We start from the raw sequence: 16,612 nt of genomic DNA, 5'->3' as shown, positions 1-16,612 counted from the left end.
CATAAAACCAAACTACAATTAAAGATACAAGCAGATTGAGAGTCTTCCTTTTTTTTTTTTGAATTGTTTTTATTTTTTTAATTTTTATTTTAAAGGGGGAAAAAACAAAAAAATAGAAGAAAAACAAGAGACAAATAACAATAACAAAAAAAGTAAAACAATAACATAGGCTTTCAAAATAAGGTGGTAGGAACTTAACAAAGGTGGTTATTTTGCATAGCTATCTTCAAAAGAGTTACTCAGATTACCAGATACAGGCATGCAAGATTGATCTAGTCCTATAAGTGTTAACAGTTTTGTTCCAAGAAGTAATAGAATTAGTGGTACAATCATTTTAGCTATTTTTGCTCTGCAGACCTGATGGGGAACCTTCTTTAACTTGTTGCCTCCTTTAACTCCCACCTTTCACTGTAGGAGCAGTGCCCCCTGCTGGTTGTTGCCTAGAAAGACGCTGGATGTTTTCACCCACTTACCACTTAAAAAAATCTTGTATCTGAGGTAGAAAACTTGTATTTTTTTATTTAGAAAATAAGAATTTAATAGATAAGTGTCATTAAGAATCATCTAAAGTTTATCAAAACCCAGCAGCTATTTAAAATCAATGGATCATTTAGATAATTTGTAATTTTTTAAATCATACTATTTTGAACCACTTCATTAGGAGTTCTGATAATCCTCTTTGTACAAGACATTTCCTTAAGTGTTTTCAAAGGCAATAATTTCAAAATATGAGCCTCTTGAGTATGTTTTACTTCTTCCCTAACTCCATGGCAATATCCAAGAAATATCCCACAGAATTCTCAGAAACCCCTTCAACTTAATAACCTATAGCCAGGGCTTTCTTTTTCATCTCTTTTATGTATTTCAGTGTGTCATAAAACAGTTTATTCAAAATCTATTAAAACTGTAGACATCTAAACTATGAGCTCAGAACTGAATTTCGTACTGTGACCTGTCTTTAACTCCCAATTCCTAATTAAAGTCTTTCAAAATGCACTAGAACCGTTCCAGAAGGATTGAGTCAGTGCTCTTACTGAGAAATGTGAGTGTACTATTTTCCAAGTCCTTTATAACATGCCAGTTCTGTGCATCTCTGGAAATAACTTTCAGGAAATACAAATATTATTTTTCACTGATTTGATCTAAGTTCCTGCATGATAGCAAAGTCTTGAAGACTTGTCTCATTGAGATGGCTCAGGCTTTTGTCACTGAGATGTAAGAAAACATCATTTCTTAACCCATTCACTGTGTGGCTTAAAGGAGCCAATGTGTGATGGATGCCAAGGCCATTTTCTACTTGAGTTTCTCTTGCTCTACCCTTAAGCTAAGTCTCACCTGGCTCTCACATCTCTTTATATGAGGAGTTATGGAATCTGTCCTTGTGAGGAAAGCTGGATCTTAAAAGCACTGTTACTGTCCTTCTCATCCTTTCCACTGCCAGACTTTCCCAGGGAGGAGAAATAGTCACTGTACATATACTGAATCAATACAAGTGATATTTGGAGAATGTGAATTTCCCCACTCAGAGTTAAAGGCTTCCAGTGTTCCCAAGTTTAACTCCTGATTAGCTCTGCCCACCTCTCCTGCTTGTCTGATTTCTCTAGACAGTTACTGCTGTTGACATTCACATTCATCCCAGTTAGGAGCCAATGCCTGAAGTATCAGAAGTGATAAATCATCTATCCCATAAGAAAGTATAGTTTTCTTGCTTTCTATGAAAAAGAGAGAGTCTGCTGCCTCTGCAAGACTGTCTATTGATGGATCTACTCAAAACAAAATCGATACCTTACATTTATCAACCACTTTCTCTTTTATAGCAGCCCCTCGACTAAAGACTCTATAGGGACAATTGCATTTGCACCCAAAAATGTCAGTGGAAAATTGTAAGTTTGTCTGTTTTACAGGTGAGGACTCAAGAGAGGGCGTGTTGACCAAACAAAAATAACGAAACAACACTAAGGGATACAGCTAAGTCACTAGATTTCAGAATGTAAACAAGTAAATTTTTCTTACCCTCAGCTGCCACAATTGTAAAACTAGGAGTAATGAAAATACCCATCGTCCGGGATGATACTGTGAGGGTTAAACCAAATAGTACCTGTCATATATTTAGAAAGAGGAATTGGCTTTGACTTCCAGTGATGGCCCTGCTTTTAAATTACTTAAGTTTCTTCTCTTAGTTAAGAATATGGCCCCATAACATCCATAGGTTTGATTATGAGTATGTGTTTCCTCCTCACTAATATATTTTATAGAAGATGAATTATTAACCACATTGAATATTAAGTTAACAAGCATTAAAATATATATTTTTCAACACCATGGTAAAAGAAATCCTTTATGGAATTGCTAGTTTATTCTAGCTGAACTTGACATTCTAACACCATGTAAACTTTTACTGTAAGTTATAGGATATTCAGGACATAAATGCTAAAGTTATTATCTGTACCCTTTTAAGCCCACCTCCTATGTATTATGCAGACTCTCAAATCTCACTGTTTGGGGAACCTACCACTGTTGAATGACTTCTGAAAGAAGTCCAGAATAAGCAAGGTATTGACTTGACTCCAGAAAAAAAGAGGGGGGAAAAGAATGTGGGCTACTTCGGGTTTTGTTTTGATTTGTCCCCTGAGTCTAATACAGTATATTTTGTATTGCTTTGAAAAATAGCTTAGGCAGGTTTTAAACCACACCAAGTTCTTCTCAGCCATCAGCATCATTGCTTCAACACCATGGATTTTCTTTTGCTGTTAGTGAAGATGTCTCTACTTGTGAACTTGAAATCTTAAAGTCTCAGCTGAACTTTTAAGGTGTTGCTGTTTCCCTGTCAGAAGCAAAGACACATTTCTGAATGTCACATGGTAGGAAGGTTGTTCAAATCACATCTGGCACCCTACTTACTCCAAGGAGACTTCCGTGGAGAACGCCAACTGAGTCACCTTTGAAAGAAGTAGGATATTTTTTAAAAAGGTAACATTTGAGCAAATAATCTGTTTTCCTGTCCTGTGATTTAAGACCGTGTCTGCCGCGAGCCAAAGTATGTGGTTAAGAAAAGTTCCATCCAACCCATTGTTTCGTCTCGTGGAACCAAATGTGTCCCTTTCCGGTAAACAGAGTTCAGTGAGCCTGCGTGTGTGCAGAACTCTTAAGTGTAGTTGTTCACAAATGCATAGTGTTTCTGTTTTGAGAAATTTTTCCACCCCAACTTCAGTATTCTTTACCTCATTTTGACTAAACATCTGAAATCTTCCCTGAGACCTAGAATTACAGATAAGTGCTTTTCCAATCATTCTGCCCTCTTGCCATTGATTCCCGAAACTTGTTGACATTTCTGAGGGAGCAAGCCATGCCTGTGATCTTCTTTCCAGCCATACCTTTATGAGTCAGTACAGCTCTGTAAAGGACAGTCTGTAGGAGACCTACGAGGTGGCAGATAAAGCTGCCTGCTTACTTCTCTCCCCCTGTAGGGCTGGCATTCTGTCCCAGTCACACATGGAGAGTTAGAGTTCATACAGTTAGCAGGAGCGCAGCATCCCGAAGCTCTACCTGAAACGCTCCAAGTCCAGAGCTGGGTTTTTGTTTAGTTTCATTTTTAAGTAGCCAAGCCACATCACTCTAGTGAGAGAATGGCTCAGTCACAGGAGCACACATTCGGAGGCATTCCCCAGGGTTTCCCGCTTGTTTCCCTAAACCCCCCCCCTTCTCCTCTTTTTTCCTGCCCACTTTCAGGTTTACCCCCACAGAGGAACTGAAAGAAGGGTGATCTTTGGGGAAATGTGTTGTCCAGGGTGTCTTATAATTGCAGAGTTCAATAAAGACTTACACTTAGTTTTACCCACATAATTGTATATAGATTTTGAGTGCATACATAAAATAATGGAAATAGTATGCATTTGGGACTCGCACTGGCAAGATATGTCAGGTGATTCCTCAGTATTCCTGCATTAATTAGTTCAAATTAAGAAAACCCAACATTAGCTTTCTCCGCGGTTCTTGAGACCAGTTTTTCACAGGCCCCAGTTGTTACCTTCTCTAAGCCGTTGATTTAGTAATTTGCTTATTTTCAGAAAACCAGTTGTATATTCTGAGCAACCTCTTCCTGGCTGAATTGCAGGCAGTGGAAGAGACTGGATGTCTGCCGACTCAGTTCCTCCTAGAATGCTTCCTTTTGCATTCGAATCACAGCCGCCACTAGAGAATATTTAATACCAAGCTCAAAATAAGTGTTTAGGAGACTTTCAGTGGTGGTTTAAAATAATTACTGTAAGTGCTTTGGTAAAAGGCTTTATTCCACAAAACTATTTAAATTATATAATTATATCCCCTACTTTATTCTCCCTTCCTTTCCCTGGATCTGCTTTTCTTTGCTCTATATTCCCTCCACCTTTAATGCTAAAACACAGGCTCAGATGTAGATTCCACACTCTTGTGCCTTTCCTTCTGTTGTAGCCCAAGGCAGACTAGATGCCTCATGAAAAATTATTCACCCAATGGAATTTACCATAATCCCAAATCCCAAACCTCCATGAGGAGCCAGAAGCAAATTACCCAGTGAGATAATACCCTCTTCTCACCTGCTTCCATTTTGTGACCCTTGACCTTTATCAAATGACGAGTCTTCTAAAAGATGGGACCATTTTCTCAATTACAGTGTTTTGCATCTGCCCCCACCCTAGAAAGCTCTTATGTATCAGCGAATATTTTATATTGATTTGGTTCAATATGGATATGTTTTTACATGCTATGTTCTAGTTTAGGCTAGGATTTAAAAACACCAAAACGTTTTGGTTAAAACTTAACATCAAAGAGAACTAGTGGTCTGACTGGGAGCCATTCTAAATGGACCAGTTATACATCTAAATGAAGCTCCTCTGCACTCTAAGGCATATGTTCTTTTCCTAATGCCTGTGGTAGCTGGTAGAATACTTATATATGCATCGCATAGGGATACGTGGAATGTCTGCTGAACTAATAACACATTGTAGAAAAATAAGTAATACCCAATGGTTTATCCAGGTTGCTATTATGAGAGTCATAATTCACTCTTTAGGAACGTGTTAACAATGTCCATACTTGAAATGGTCATAATGTAATATTAAGAATGTTCTTGGAATGTTCTGTTAATTTGTAATTTTAGGGTGTGAACATTTGGAGACTGTAAAAGTAGAGAAAGAATGTAACTTTGTGTCTTAGTTAATTTTCTCTCATTGCTGAGACAAAAATACCCAGTGCCCAAAGTTAAGAGAGCAAAGATTTATTTAGCTCACAGTTTGTAGAAGTTTCAGTCCATAATCAGCTGGCTCCAAGGCAGGGTGGCTCATGGCAGAGGAGCATCACAGAGTAAAACCAGTTCATGCCAAGCAGAAGGCAGCAAAGCAAGCCAGACACGAGACAAGCCTCTTTGTGTCCGTTATATTGCATCCAGGCCACTGGGGTTAGAGCAGTGCCAAACCGACCAGTACACTTTCTTACTAATCACCCACCCTTGACTTTGGGAGGACATCTAGACCAAGACCATAACACACTATTTGACCCTAAATTTATAAACACTTGATGTCTTAAATGAGGATGAGGTAGGGCCACAGCTATCAAAACAGCTAATAAAATCAATGTTTATTTAAGATATATATTTGATATTTTAAATTAACTTGTACGTTTTAAAAGGTAATTCTTTAGCAAACTAAAGTAAGTATCCCCCATGCCAGGAGAAATGTAATTTTATCTTTTGATTGACATGTTTAATAGATTCCTATAAAATGTAAATGCTGGGTACTTAGTTTATTTGACCTAAATATCAAAAAGTGCTTTGAATAAATAAGTATAGATATGCCTTTTTCCTTTACCTTTTGTGCTTGGCTTAGCCTTGCTGACTGGTACCTTCTGGGATATATGAGTGTTCACACAGTGGTTACTGTCAGTACAGGGTAGTGACAGAGTCCCCGAGCGGGGTGTGGAAGCCACTACCATCAGCTTTGTCTTTTAGACTGTTCATCTATATCCTTTGCCTCTGAACCCCTGACTGACCGTTTTCTAGTGCAGCATGGAGGCTTTTCCTTCCCTTTCCTTAGGGATATTCCCTACTCTTGGCTAGGGTGTTCCTTGGATTTCTTCCTAAGTAAATCTGCCTTTCCTATAAATCTGCTTTTCCTGACTCGGAAAAGAATCAGCAAAGAAACAAAAGGCTAGGAGCTGCAAGGGGCCATTTTTATGCAGGTGCTTTCTGCAATATTACATTTTGAGCCATCAAAAACATAGTTCTTAGGTGGCCTAACGTTCTCTACACATCTGGCCTCTGGGTTCTTCAGGCTGTTCCAAGCAGCATTATGCCAGAATGAAAGTGACAACTTGCATACTGTGATACTTTCCAAACAAATCAGGGCTTCGGGTGTGTTTCACTACAAAACTGTCAGATTTCATTGTCTAGGGCGTCCTCTGTGATTTTTATCAAGGGTTTGCTTCCTCCGGGACATGTAAAAGCAATGAAAAGGATTACCATAAAAGCTACCAGTCTCTGATTTCTCAGTGATTGCTGCTATTTAATTTGATTGGAGGGCGTTAGGTGAACATGTTATCTGTTTTGCCAGTCTGTGCTCTAAAGATCCAAGTGGGACTTCATGAAGGTCTTGTGGATGCAGTTATTTTTGTGAGGAATTCTGCTGGACTTAATTGTCTGCTAGGCATATTTTCATCTCTCCCTCTCCCCTCCCCTCCCCTCCCCTCCCCTCCCCTCCCCTCCCCTCCCCTCCCCTCCTCTCCTCTCCTCTCCTCTCCTCTCCTCTCTCTTTCCTCCTCTCTTTCCTCCTCTTTCTACCCTCTTCCCTCCCTCCCTCTCTCTTCTCTCCTCTCCATCTCCTCACCTTTCCTTTCCTTTCTCTCTCTCCTTCTTCAGTTCCCCTCCACAAGCATGTCTCTTTGTAAACCCAATAAACATTTGTTTCTTTTTGGCCCACTGTTACACCACCTGGCTTGCTCCTGAAGTTGCTAGTCCACCACACTCATTAGATAATTTTTATTACTTGTGGCAGAAGTAAAGTTTGAATCGTAATTTCTTTTGTTCTCCATTTGCTCTGTTTTTTTTAAAAAAAAGCAGATTAATATTTCTCTTATTCTAATTCAGCACACCCAGGGTTGTGGCTGAGTTTTACAGGTAGCAGAAAACTATCCTAGAATGGTCACATAAAAAAAAAAACAAAAGTAACTTTTTTTTTTCCTGTTTTATCAAAGCTGAAAACTGAGAGATGGTATTGGTTGTGGCCTAAATCTGAATTGTCAAGGCAGGAGAGCCAGGCTGGAGGCTCTGGGATGGAGGATTTTCCTTGAGCCCTTGGCTGCTCTTAGAGCTGGGCTTGGGAAAGAGCAGGCTTGAATGGTGGAACCTGAATGACCCAGTGTGCCAGCTGGGGGAGGGCGCAGGAGTCCGCTTGCCTTGAGGCTTCCTCCATCTGAACCCAGGCCTTTCCTTTGTCCCCTTGTCCCTTTGCCTGTTTGTCTTTCCAAACTATCTTTCACTTAGAATGTCTCTAATGTTCCCTTTCTTTCAACCCACAAATTAAACTGCAGAACAAAGAGATACAAAACAAACGTTTTCTTGTATTGTGCTATGTAGTCTTTGATCCTTTTTCTGAGTTAGCTTCTCATTTATGTATTTTTACTTTCACAAGTCACTAAGTTTAAATGTTTAAACATTTCCCCCCTTCAGTAGCCAAAGAGAAAACAAAGCAGCAACTAATATGGTAATAAATTTATCTTTAGCTACAGGAGATAAGCTTCCATGCAATGTGGTCATAAAGTATGGCTCCCAGGCTTAGGAGAGAAGGAATCAGCTTTCATAAATAAAAAGAGTTTTAAAATACTCCCAGCAATAAATAAGGATAAAATATAACTTGTAACTTGCAGCACTCAGCCAACAACAGAGTGGCTATAAAATAAGCAAATGTTCGCAGCTTTGTTGTTGTTACCTTGCACCCTCGCTGGGCTCATGGGCGTTCGCGGTGGCAAGTTTTTCACTCACCTCTAGAAATGTTCCCTTTCTTCTATCTCCTGACACTTCTTGATTTGCTGAAGATCTGTGATATTCACTAAGGAAACCCAGGCTTACTGATGCCACAAATAAGAGAGTTTTCAGCAAATCTTAAGATGTTGAGAATGCCTGAGAAAGGCGGGAGAGCGGCCCGCGTGTCTTCCACAGGTTGTGGGTAATGAGGGCAGGGCCGTCACAGTGCTGGGCTTTCCTTGGCTTTTGGTCTGCCTTTGCAGCGGATCTTTAAGGAAACTGGAATCTTGCTGAGGTCTTCTCCGCTTTCCTGTCAGGTTTTCAGCTCTGAAGTCATTTGGGCAAGAACTTAAAAAATAATAATAATATGCAGGGACAGTATAGTGAGCAGTGCCTTTATCTGAAAAAAAAGGCTTAAAGGACTAAGGCATTTGTTCCCTAGAAAATTAGGGCACAAAGAAGAGAAAGCTCTCATAGCTCTCCTATTCATATCTATTCTCTCTCTCTCTCTCTCTCTCTCTCTCTCTCTCTCTCTCTTTGTGTGTGTGTGTGTGTGTGTGTCCTGTTTCTCGCCAATTACAAATAACAGTAAAGGGGAAGTGAACTACTGCCAAGAGAGTGAAATCAAAGTTTATCACGCTCTCACTCAATAACTGTGTTTCCTAGGTGTTTGAGATCACAGGCCCTGTGCTGCTGGGAAGGTTAGCGGAGGTCTCTCCCTCAGGACACTGAAGAGCTGGCTGTCTCTATCACTAGGCCAGAGTGATGCTAAGTGGCGGGCAGCCAGCCTGGTAGCATCATGGGACAGCCCTCCCCTAAGTCATTCCACAGAGAAGGAAGTGCAGGGGTCAGAGTTGTGGAGGGAGCTGTGGAAGAAAGCTAGATGGGTTTACAACATGGAAAGCCTTCACTGTCATGTTAGGGAGTTGTTTTTATTTAATTAGTACGTGTTTGTTGTACGTAATGTTTCCACTTATCTTAGGGAAGAGGTCCATGAATTTAACGTATGTTGATTCTTTTTGTTCCCTTTCTCTCCCAAACCACCTTCTTCCCTCCGCCTCTAGGGCCCCTTCCTCATTTTCATGATTAGTGTTACTATATTTTCAGTCCGTCTTTGTGACCTAAAATGATTACATTCATTGTGAGTAGTTGGTACATGCACATGACATATCCTAAGTCTTTTTATGTCCCCTTTCTATTTCACCTCTCCCCACCTCCATCTCTTGGTGCTCGTGACACTTGCAAAAGATCTGTGTCTCAACTTCCTTTAATCAGTCTTGATTTGCTATTGTACTTTGGATTACTCAGATGACAGAAACCGTATGGTATTTAAGCTTGTGTGTCTGATATATTTCAGGTAACATTGTTTTCAAGATACTATATATCCATTTTCCAACAAATGTCTCAAATGTGTTCTTGTTTATAGCAGAATACTATTCTATTATGTACAGATCCTACATTTTATTTATCTATTCATCTGTTGATAGATATACAGTTTCCAAGGTTATGAATTGTGCTGCTGTAAACATGGGTATACATGTATTTCTGCAATATGATGTCTTTAGCTTTTTCAGGAAGATACCTATAAGGGGAATAGCTGGGTCAAATGGAATTTCCAGTTTTACTTTTTAAAGGAATCTCCATATTGACTTCCATAATAGTTGCACAAGTTTACATTCCACCAACAATGTAAAAAGGTTTCTTTTTCACTGCAGCCACACCAACATTTGTTATTATTTGATTTCTTGATGATTGCCATTCTTTCTGGCATAAGCTGAAATCTTAATGTTGTTTTTAATTTGCATTTCTTTAATGGCCAGAGATGTTGAACATTTTTTTCTTATGTTCATTGACCATTTTACTTCTTCTGAGAAATATCCATTCATTTTAGATGATTATTTTTTATTATTTTATTTTGGGAGACCTTAATTTTTTAGTTTTTTTGTACATTGTAGATATTAGTTCTTTGGGGAAGACTTGACAGAAATGTTTTCCCATTTTGTAGCTTGTCTCTTCACTCTGTTGATTAACATATTAACTCTGTAACGATTAATGTATGTTGATTCTTTTTGTTCCCCTTCTCTCCCAAACCACCTTCTTCCCTCTGCCTCTAGGGCCCCTTCCTCATAGCTCTTCCTGTGCTGTGCAGAAGCTGTTCAATTTCATATAATCCCATTTGTAGATTCTTGCTGTTAGTGTGCAATTTGAGTTCGGCTCAGAAGTTCTTGCCTACAATATGACTTTAAGAGTTTTATCTACTTCATTTTCTTGTAGATGAAGTGTATCTGTTTCAATATTTACATCTTCAGTCTATTTTAATTTTAGTTTAGTACATGGTGAAAGATATGGATCTACCTTAAATATTCCATATGGGGATAGCCAGCTTTCTCAGCATCATTTGCTAAAGAAACTCTTCTCTCCAATGTATACTTTTGGCCCCTTTATCAAAGATCAAATAGCTAAATATGTTTGGAATTTCTTCTGCATCTTCTATTCTGTGCCATTGATCCACATGTCTGTGTTTGTACAAGTACCATGACATTTTTATCACGGTCACTTGGTGATATACTTGAAGTCAGGTATTGTGACACCTCATGCTTTGCTCTTGTTGGCCTAGGATTGCCTTTGCTACACTGGATTTCTTCTGGTTCCATATGTATTTGAGGATTGATTTCTGTACCTTTGTGAAGAAAGTTAGAGGTATTTTGATATGGATTGTGTTAAGTTTATACATCAGTTTTGGAATTTTGGCTATTTTGACAATATTTATTTCTCCTATCCAGTAAGAGGGGATAGCTTTCCATTTTCTGATGTCCTCTTTAATCTCTTTTTTCAGAGTACTGTGGTTTTCATGGTAGAGGTCTTCCACTTCCTTGGTTAGGTTAATTCCTATACATTTAATTTTTCTTGATCTGTTGTGAATGGTATTTTCTAATTTCTTTCTCAGTGACTTCATTATTGGCACACAGGAACACTATTGACTTTTGTATGTTGATTTTATGTCCTGTTACCTTGATGAACTTGGTTATTAATTCTTGAGATCACATAAATCTTCCTCCTTTTAAGGAATTTGAATTTCGTGTCAGCCATAGGGAGCCCTGGAAAGATTGTAGAGCAAGAAGAGAGATGATTTATGTTTTAAATTTGTTTGCAAAGAGAATGCTCTGTTTAGAGGCGGATGATGAGGGACACAGAGAAACAAAGGAAGGAATAGGATGGGCGTGGTACTTGGTGCCGTGCTTGGTACTTGGTAGTTTGGAAGTTGGATTATTTTTGCTGACTTGGTTAGAGAGATAAATGCACAGAAACTTAATTCTGAGTTTGATTTCATGATGTAACAACCATAATATCCTCCAGCAAGAAACCTAACACTGTCTCATCTCTCTCATCTGCCAATGGAGGTGAGAGGTTCCTGTGCTCAGGGCTGACGTGTTAAGCTAAAATGTTGCAGTTATCCCTGGGGCCCTTAAAACTGCCTAAGATATAATACATGCTAAATATCATGTTCCTATATTTTTATCAGTTCAGTGACTTACTTATTTGTTGGTTTAATCTGTATGAATTTGCTTTTATTTAGCTCCAGGGTAATGTGTTTAGAGATTGTCATTAGTAAGTTTTGCATGCAAAATTGCACAGACATGTTCATCTCCTTTTTCCAGTAGGAAATAGAAGGGTGAGTCCTGTAAATTAAAACAGCTCCTTGCTTCTGATGCAAAGTGTGATGGAAAAATTTTTTAAAGAACTCTGCTACATGGTGGCCCCTGGTGCCATTGTGGGTAATGGGGAACGAGGGCTCTTTGGAGAAGTTCCAGGGTTGGGGAAGTTGGATAGTCTTTATGGTACAAGGTGTTCTGTTGGCTTGATAAACACATTCAGAGATTCTAGGACATGGTTTGAACTATACCTAAATACGGAGACAGGAACACCGTAAGCCCCCTGTAAAATTCTGATTACCTAGGGCTCTGACTCCTTCTTTGTGAAATAACAGTGAAATGACTGGATGAAAACCTTAAATTAAAACAATTACTGTATCTACCATGAATATAATAAAAATTATAAGTATATATTTATCATAGCTGTTTTATTGTATATATTTATTCATTATATAAATAACTGAAAGATTAGCAATCAGAACAAAGTCCAAGAAGAGGAGAGACAGTTTTTTACTCCCTGGGATGTCCTCACAATCGTAGGGCTGCCTGGGACAGGCAGTTGGCGCTATTGGGTTATAGGAAAAGTCTATAGAATTTGGAGTGGAAAACTAAATATCTTAAAATGTTTTCCTTTTGAAAAACTGGGAAAGCTCTTCTGGACAGAGGGAGACTAATGCATTCCTTCTGTAAATTTGAGGTAAACAAAGCTGTCCTTGACACTAAGGTTTTTATTGTGCCTAAAAGTAAACTTTTCATTGATGCCGAAGAGCTTCTTTTATTTGATCCATCAAGATTACCAAGGCATGTGTCACCAATCCTCACTAAAATGCAGCATCACGAAACCATGATTAAAGTTATAGAAGCCAATTCCTGAAGTGGCAAAATATTACAAATCCTACATTTCCTCCTCTAGGTTCCTGGGAATTCAGTTTCAGTAGTGCTGAGTACTTTTGAAAGAATACCCATAAATTATTTAAACTATATTCATCAACTTTTCCCCTTGCTCCATGGCAAACCAATTTGGACTAGTTCATAAATTAGAAGAGTGCTTTTCTTAAACAAGATAATTTACCGAAAATTTTGCAGTATTGTGATTGTGGTTAGAGTAATGAGCAAAGACCTCAGAGTCAGCCAGGGAATGGGTAACTTGTGGTCCAGTACCAAGACTTGCTGGGAACAGATGTGTGATTTCCAGAGTTTTTCTGATAACCTTTGTCCAGTCTGTACTAAGGGACTATTATGAGATAAAGGTTTCTGAAAGTAATTTGAAAGCACAAAGCACTAAAAATAAGAAATGTACTTGTCAGAAATTCTGAAGGAGTCTTAGAATAAATGGAATAAATGCTGATGGACTCTGCTTTATATTCCAGGGAACAAGGGAAACTCTCAGTCGGCACTGCACTGCCCTTGGGGATGCTCTTCAGAAGGAAAATGATTTTGCTCTTATAATTGATGGGAAGACCCTCAAATATGCCTTAACCTTCGGAGTCCGACAGTATTTCATGGATTTAGCTTTGTCATGCAGAGCTGTCATTTGCTGCAGGTAAGTTCTCCTCATCATTGTCAAGTTCCAGAATCAAAGTGGCTTTACCCTAAACTCTAGATTTTTAAGTGTTCCATGAAGCTGTCCTATCCAGTGTTTGTAGAGATCATATTATTTAATTCATTTGCTGAAGACATAAGGTTCACAAACTAAGATGGGATTTTCTTAGCAGAGTTTTTTTTTTAATGAGTCTTAAGGATCATTAATACATATTGTTCCTAATTTGAACCCACAGGTTTCTTGCCGCTATCTGTATTCAAAATCACCTGTTGAGGTTAGTAGTGTAGCTCATTGTTAGAGTGAGTTTTAGAGTGAGTACAAGACCCTAGGCTTGATCCCCAGCAGCCCCCCCCCCAGTCTGCTTTGTCTGTCTTGAGTTATTTCTATAGATATTATTTTCCATACCTAAATCTTTGACCCTAGTGCTAGGAATCATTTTGGGGGATAGCATGATATGAGATATAAACTGAGATTTTTCCCAAATAAATAGAAATTTTTCACAGAGCTGTTTACTGACTATGTAGTCCTTTGCCCAGTGATTTATAACATTACCTATATTCTAAATTAAAATCTGCTATGGGTTATCAAGTCCCAGTCTATAAAATAACACTTCGTAAACTATTTAGCTCTAATCTCGCATGAGTTTCTTGTTGCAGAATGTTTCTTATCTCTTTATCTAAATTGTTTAAACTATATCCTTCTAAAATCTAAAGTATGTTCATGGTGATGCCCAGTCTCCTCCCTTCCGATCATCATGAGACAGAAGGATTTTCCTTTTTGTCATCTGCTTATTGAATCTTACCAGCTGGTCAGACTGGGTCCAGAGTAGCACTTTCCCACATTGCTTCTTTTTCCTGGGAGACAGAGTGTTGGCAGGCTTCTGAAGGACTTTTCAGAATCTGGGCTTTCAACGTGATCTTTAAAACTGTTTCATTTGCATGGTGCATACCTGTAATCCTATCCTTCTGTGAGAATGAGGCAGGAGTATCACAAGTTCAAGCTCACTGCGGGCAAGTAACTTAGACCTTATCTCAGGATAAAAAAGGAGAAGAAAGGGCTCGGGATGTGGCTGAGGGTGAAAGTCCTTGGTGTAATGGGGAGTGGGGATGGAAGATGGTCCATTTGCCTTAATTATTTTTTAAAAGCTGTATTTACTATTAAAAGAATGTTATGCTTTTGAAACCTGTTTTGTCTGGACTTATTCACTTAAATATCCTATATACAAGATTGTGTCTGACTTTATCCATACTTTGCAGATATTTCCTAATATTTCATTTGATATATACTTCCTGAAATATAATTTAAACCATACTAAGTATCCTGTCTAAGCATTATTTTGACCTAAAAATTGTACCATATTGAGAGAATTAAGAGCTGCCTGTTACTCCTTAAAATCTAATTATTTTAACCATAGAATCTGTTTTCTCCATTGTAGCATATATTAATAAGTAATATTACTATAAAGCTCTTGGACACTATGTACAGATGTTTAATGTTAGTAACAATCAGACTCTTTGCTTAATCATAAAGAAAGACTTGCAAATGATTCCAGCTCTCTTATTTGGGTATCCTCATGCATTTTAACATCTGCTTTTGGGTTGACTTTTCTTGATTCCTTGCTAATATCTTGACAAGGCCTTACTGATGTCCAGCTCTGACACTTTTCCATCAGGATAATTTTGTGCCAGAATTGGTCATTTAATCGCTTTCACTAATGGGTTCATAGGATCAACAAAAGATTGCTCAAAAGTGCATGAGTGTTATGACTGTCAGCTTCTACTTGGAAACAGAACACAGAGCAGAAGACAGAGCTATTTAGATAAGGTGGCCAGTCTGCTCAAGTGACCATCTGCAGTAGGCCTGCTGCACTGGGCACAGACAATGAACAAAGATGAACACAACTGGCTACCTACTTTCCGTCTCCTATAGTATCTGTGGTTTTTTTTTTTTTTTTTTTTTTTTTCATCAGAATTACAACTCGCTTGAAAGATGTGGGAGGCCAATTCTACTAGTCATTACAGCTGAGCTTCATTCTTAGGGCATTGCTTAACACAGTTCTTCTCACTATTCTTCAAAAAGTTGAACCACAAAATTAAACAATAGTAGAGGGAGAAGAAAACTAGAAAGCAGAGGCAAGAAAAAAGAAATATGTTCTGTGCTTACAGGATTCGCTCTGAGATCCTTGCCCTAAATGCTCATAAGTTGCATGGACCTCAGGCAGGGCTCTCCCAAGCCCAGGGACCCTGACAGGGACTCACACCCTGCCCTGCATGTGTAGCTCAACTGTAAAACTGAGCTTATCAAGATGTGTGGCCCCTTCCTCCCTCGGTTCTGTTTTATGCACGTTTGAGGACCTTGAAGGTCCTTCTGCAGACACAGTCTTATGTAGAGCTTGAGGATTTGCCTCTTTTTTTTTTTAAAGTAAAATATCTTCCCCCAGCTCTTTTCTTCTAATTACCTTCATACTTTCTTTTCCCATAAGGATTGTGGTTCAGCTTCCGGCCTGGCTTTGAGAATTGGTCTAAGCCCATAATTACCTGAGTGCCACTGCCAGATTCATGTCTGTGCACCTTCTTGGCGTCGTTCCTCTTGTGAGCTGTTGGCACAGACCATCTTGTCATTTCACTTCTTGACCTCCAAGTGTAATTTCCATGAGAATGCCTCCGTCTGTGATAGGAAGAGGTGGGCAAGTCTGCCTATCATTCTTGGCAATTAAACTCCGGTGTCACTCCTGATTTCTCAGATGATTACAGTCTTCCAGCCTCAGGAAATTCTCAATTTGACTCCATTATAAGATAGATGCTTCAGATAAATACTGAGTATTATTTCAAAATACAGTACAGTACTGTTTCCCGAATTCGTTTCTGCTCATGCTGGCTTTCAGGGGTTTTCTCTCACATTTAATCTACTTTCCAGGCTATTGCTTGTCAGTCCACGCACAACGATAGTTCAGAGTCAGAGCCCCCTCTGCCATCTTCTGTGTGGCCACAGGCCAGAGTGGAAGCAGCGAGGAAAGCCTCCCCTTAGTGGGTAATAAGTTTCCCTGTCTCATTCTATCTTCAGGATTACATCAGCCACTTTCCTCTCTGACATTATCAGCATCGAGGGACGTAGGCAGTTTTCAGTGTTTGCCTAATTGACACAGTTATAAAGATGAGCTTGTTCCCTTAAGAGTCTCCAGCTGAATTCAAAGAAACAGTTGTTCTCTGTCAGTCATCACAGTAAGTGAGACGCCTCTCACTTACCACCATTTTCTGAAGGGAATATTCAAGAGACAGAATTAATCTCCTTCTCAAAATCATTCAGGGCTTCGGAGTCCTGGTTTTGGTTTACACAATGTAGGTTGCATGTTATACTTCAATTTTTTTAAGAATAGAATCTTTTTTATCAGTCTTAACATGTATTGTGTGCCCACAGACAATG

The 16,612-nt window shown here is 38.9% G+C and overlaps 1 protein-coding gene across 4 annotated transcripts in view; it reads left to right on the top strand.

Annotated features, from left to right (window-relative positions):
- Atp8a1 (ATPase phospholipid transporting 8A1) overlaps positions 1–16,612 on the top strand; it is a 215,491-nt gene that overhangs the window by 140,248 nt on the left and 58,631 nt on the right. For all 4 annotated transcript variants that reach the window (XM_063240470.1, XM_063240472.1, XM_063240471.1 and 1 more), the window contains one exon: positions 13,017–13,189. In XM_063240470.1, the coding sequence (XP_063096540.1) occupies positions 13,017–13,189 (173 nt within the window). The remainder of the gene's footprint in view (positions 1–13,016; positions 13,190–16,612) is intronic.

This window comes from Cavia porcellus, unplaced genomic scaffold, assembly GCF_034190915.1.
Source record: "Cavia porcellus strain 051 isolate PalLab524CR breed Dunkin Hartley unplaced genomic scaffold, mCavPor4.1 scaffold_30, whole genome shotgun sequence".
In the NCBI taxonomy this organism is placed as follows: Eukaryota; Metazoa; Chordata; class Mammalia; order Rodentia; family Caviidae; genus Cavia; species Cavia porcellus.
Note: the sequence above shows the minus strand (reverse complement) of the source record. Positions and strands in the feature narration are given on the sequence as shown.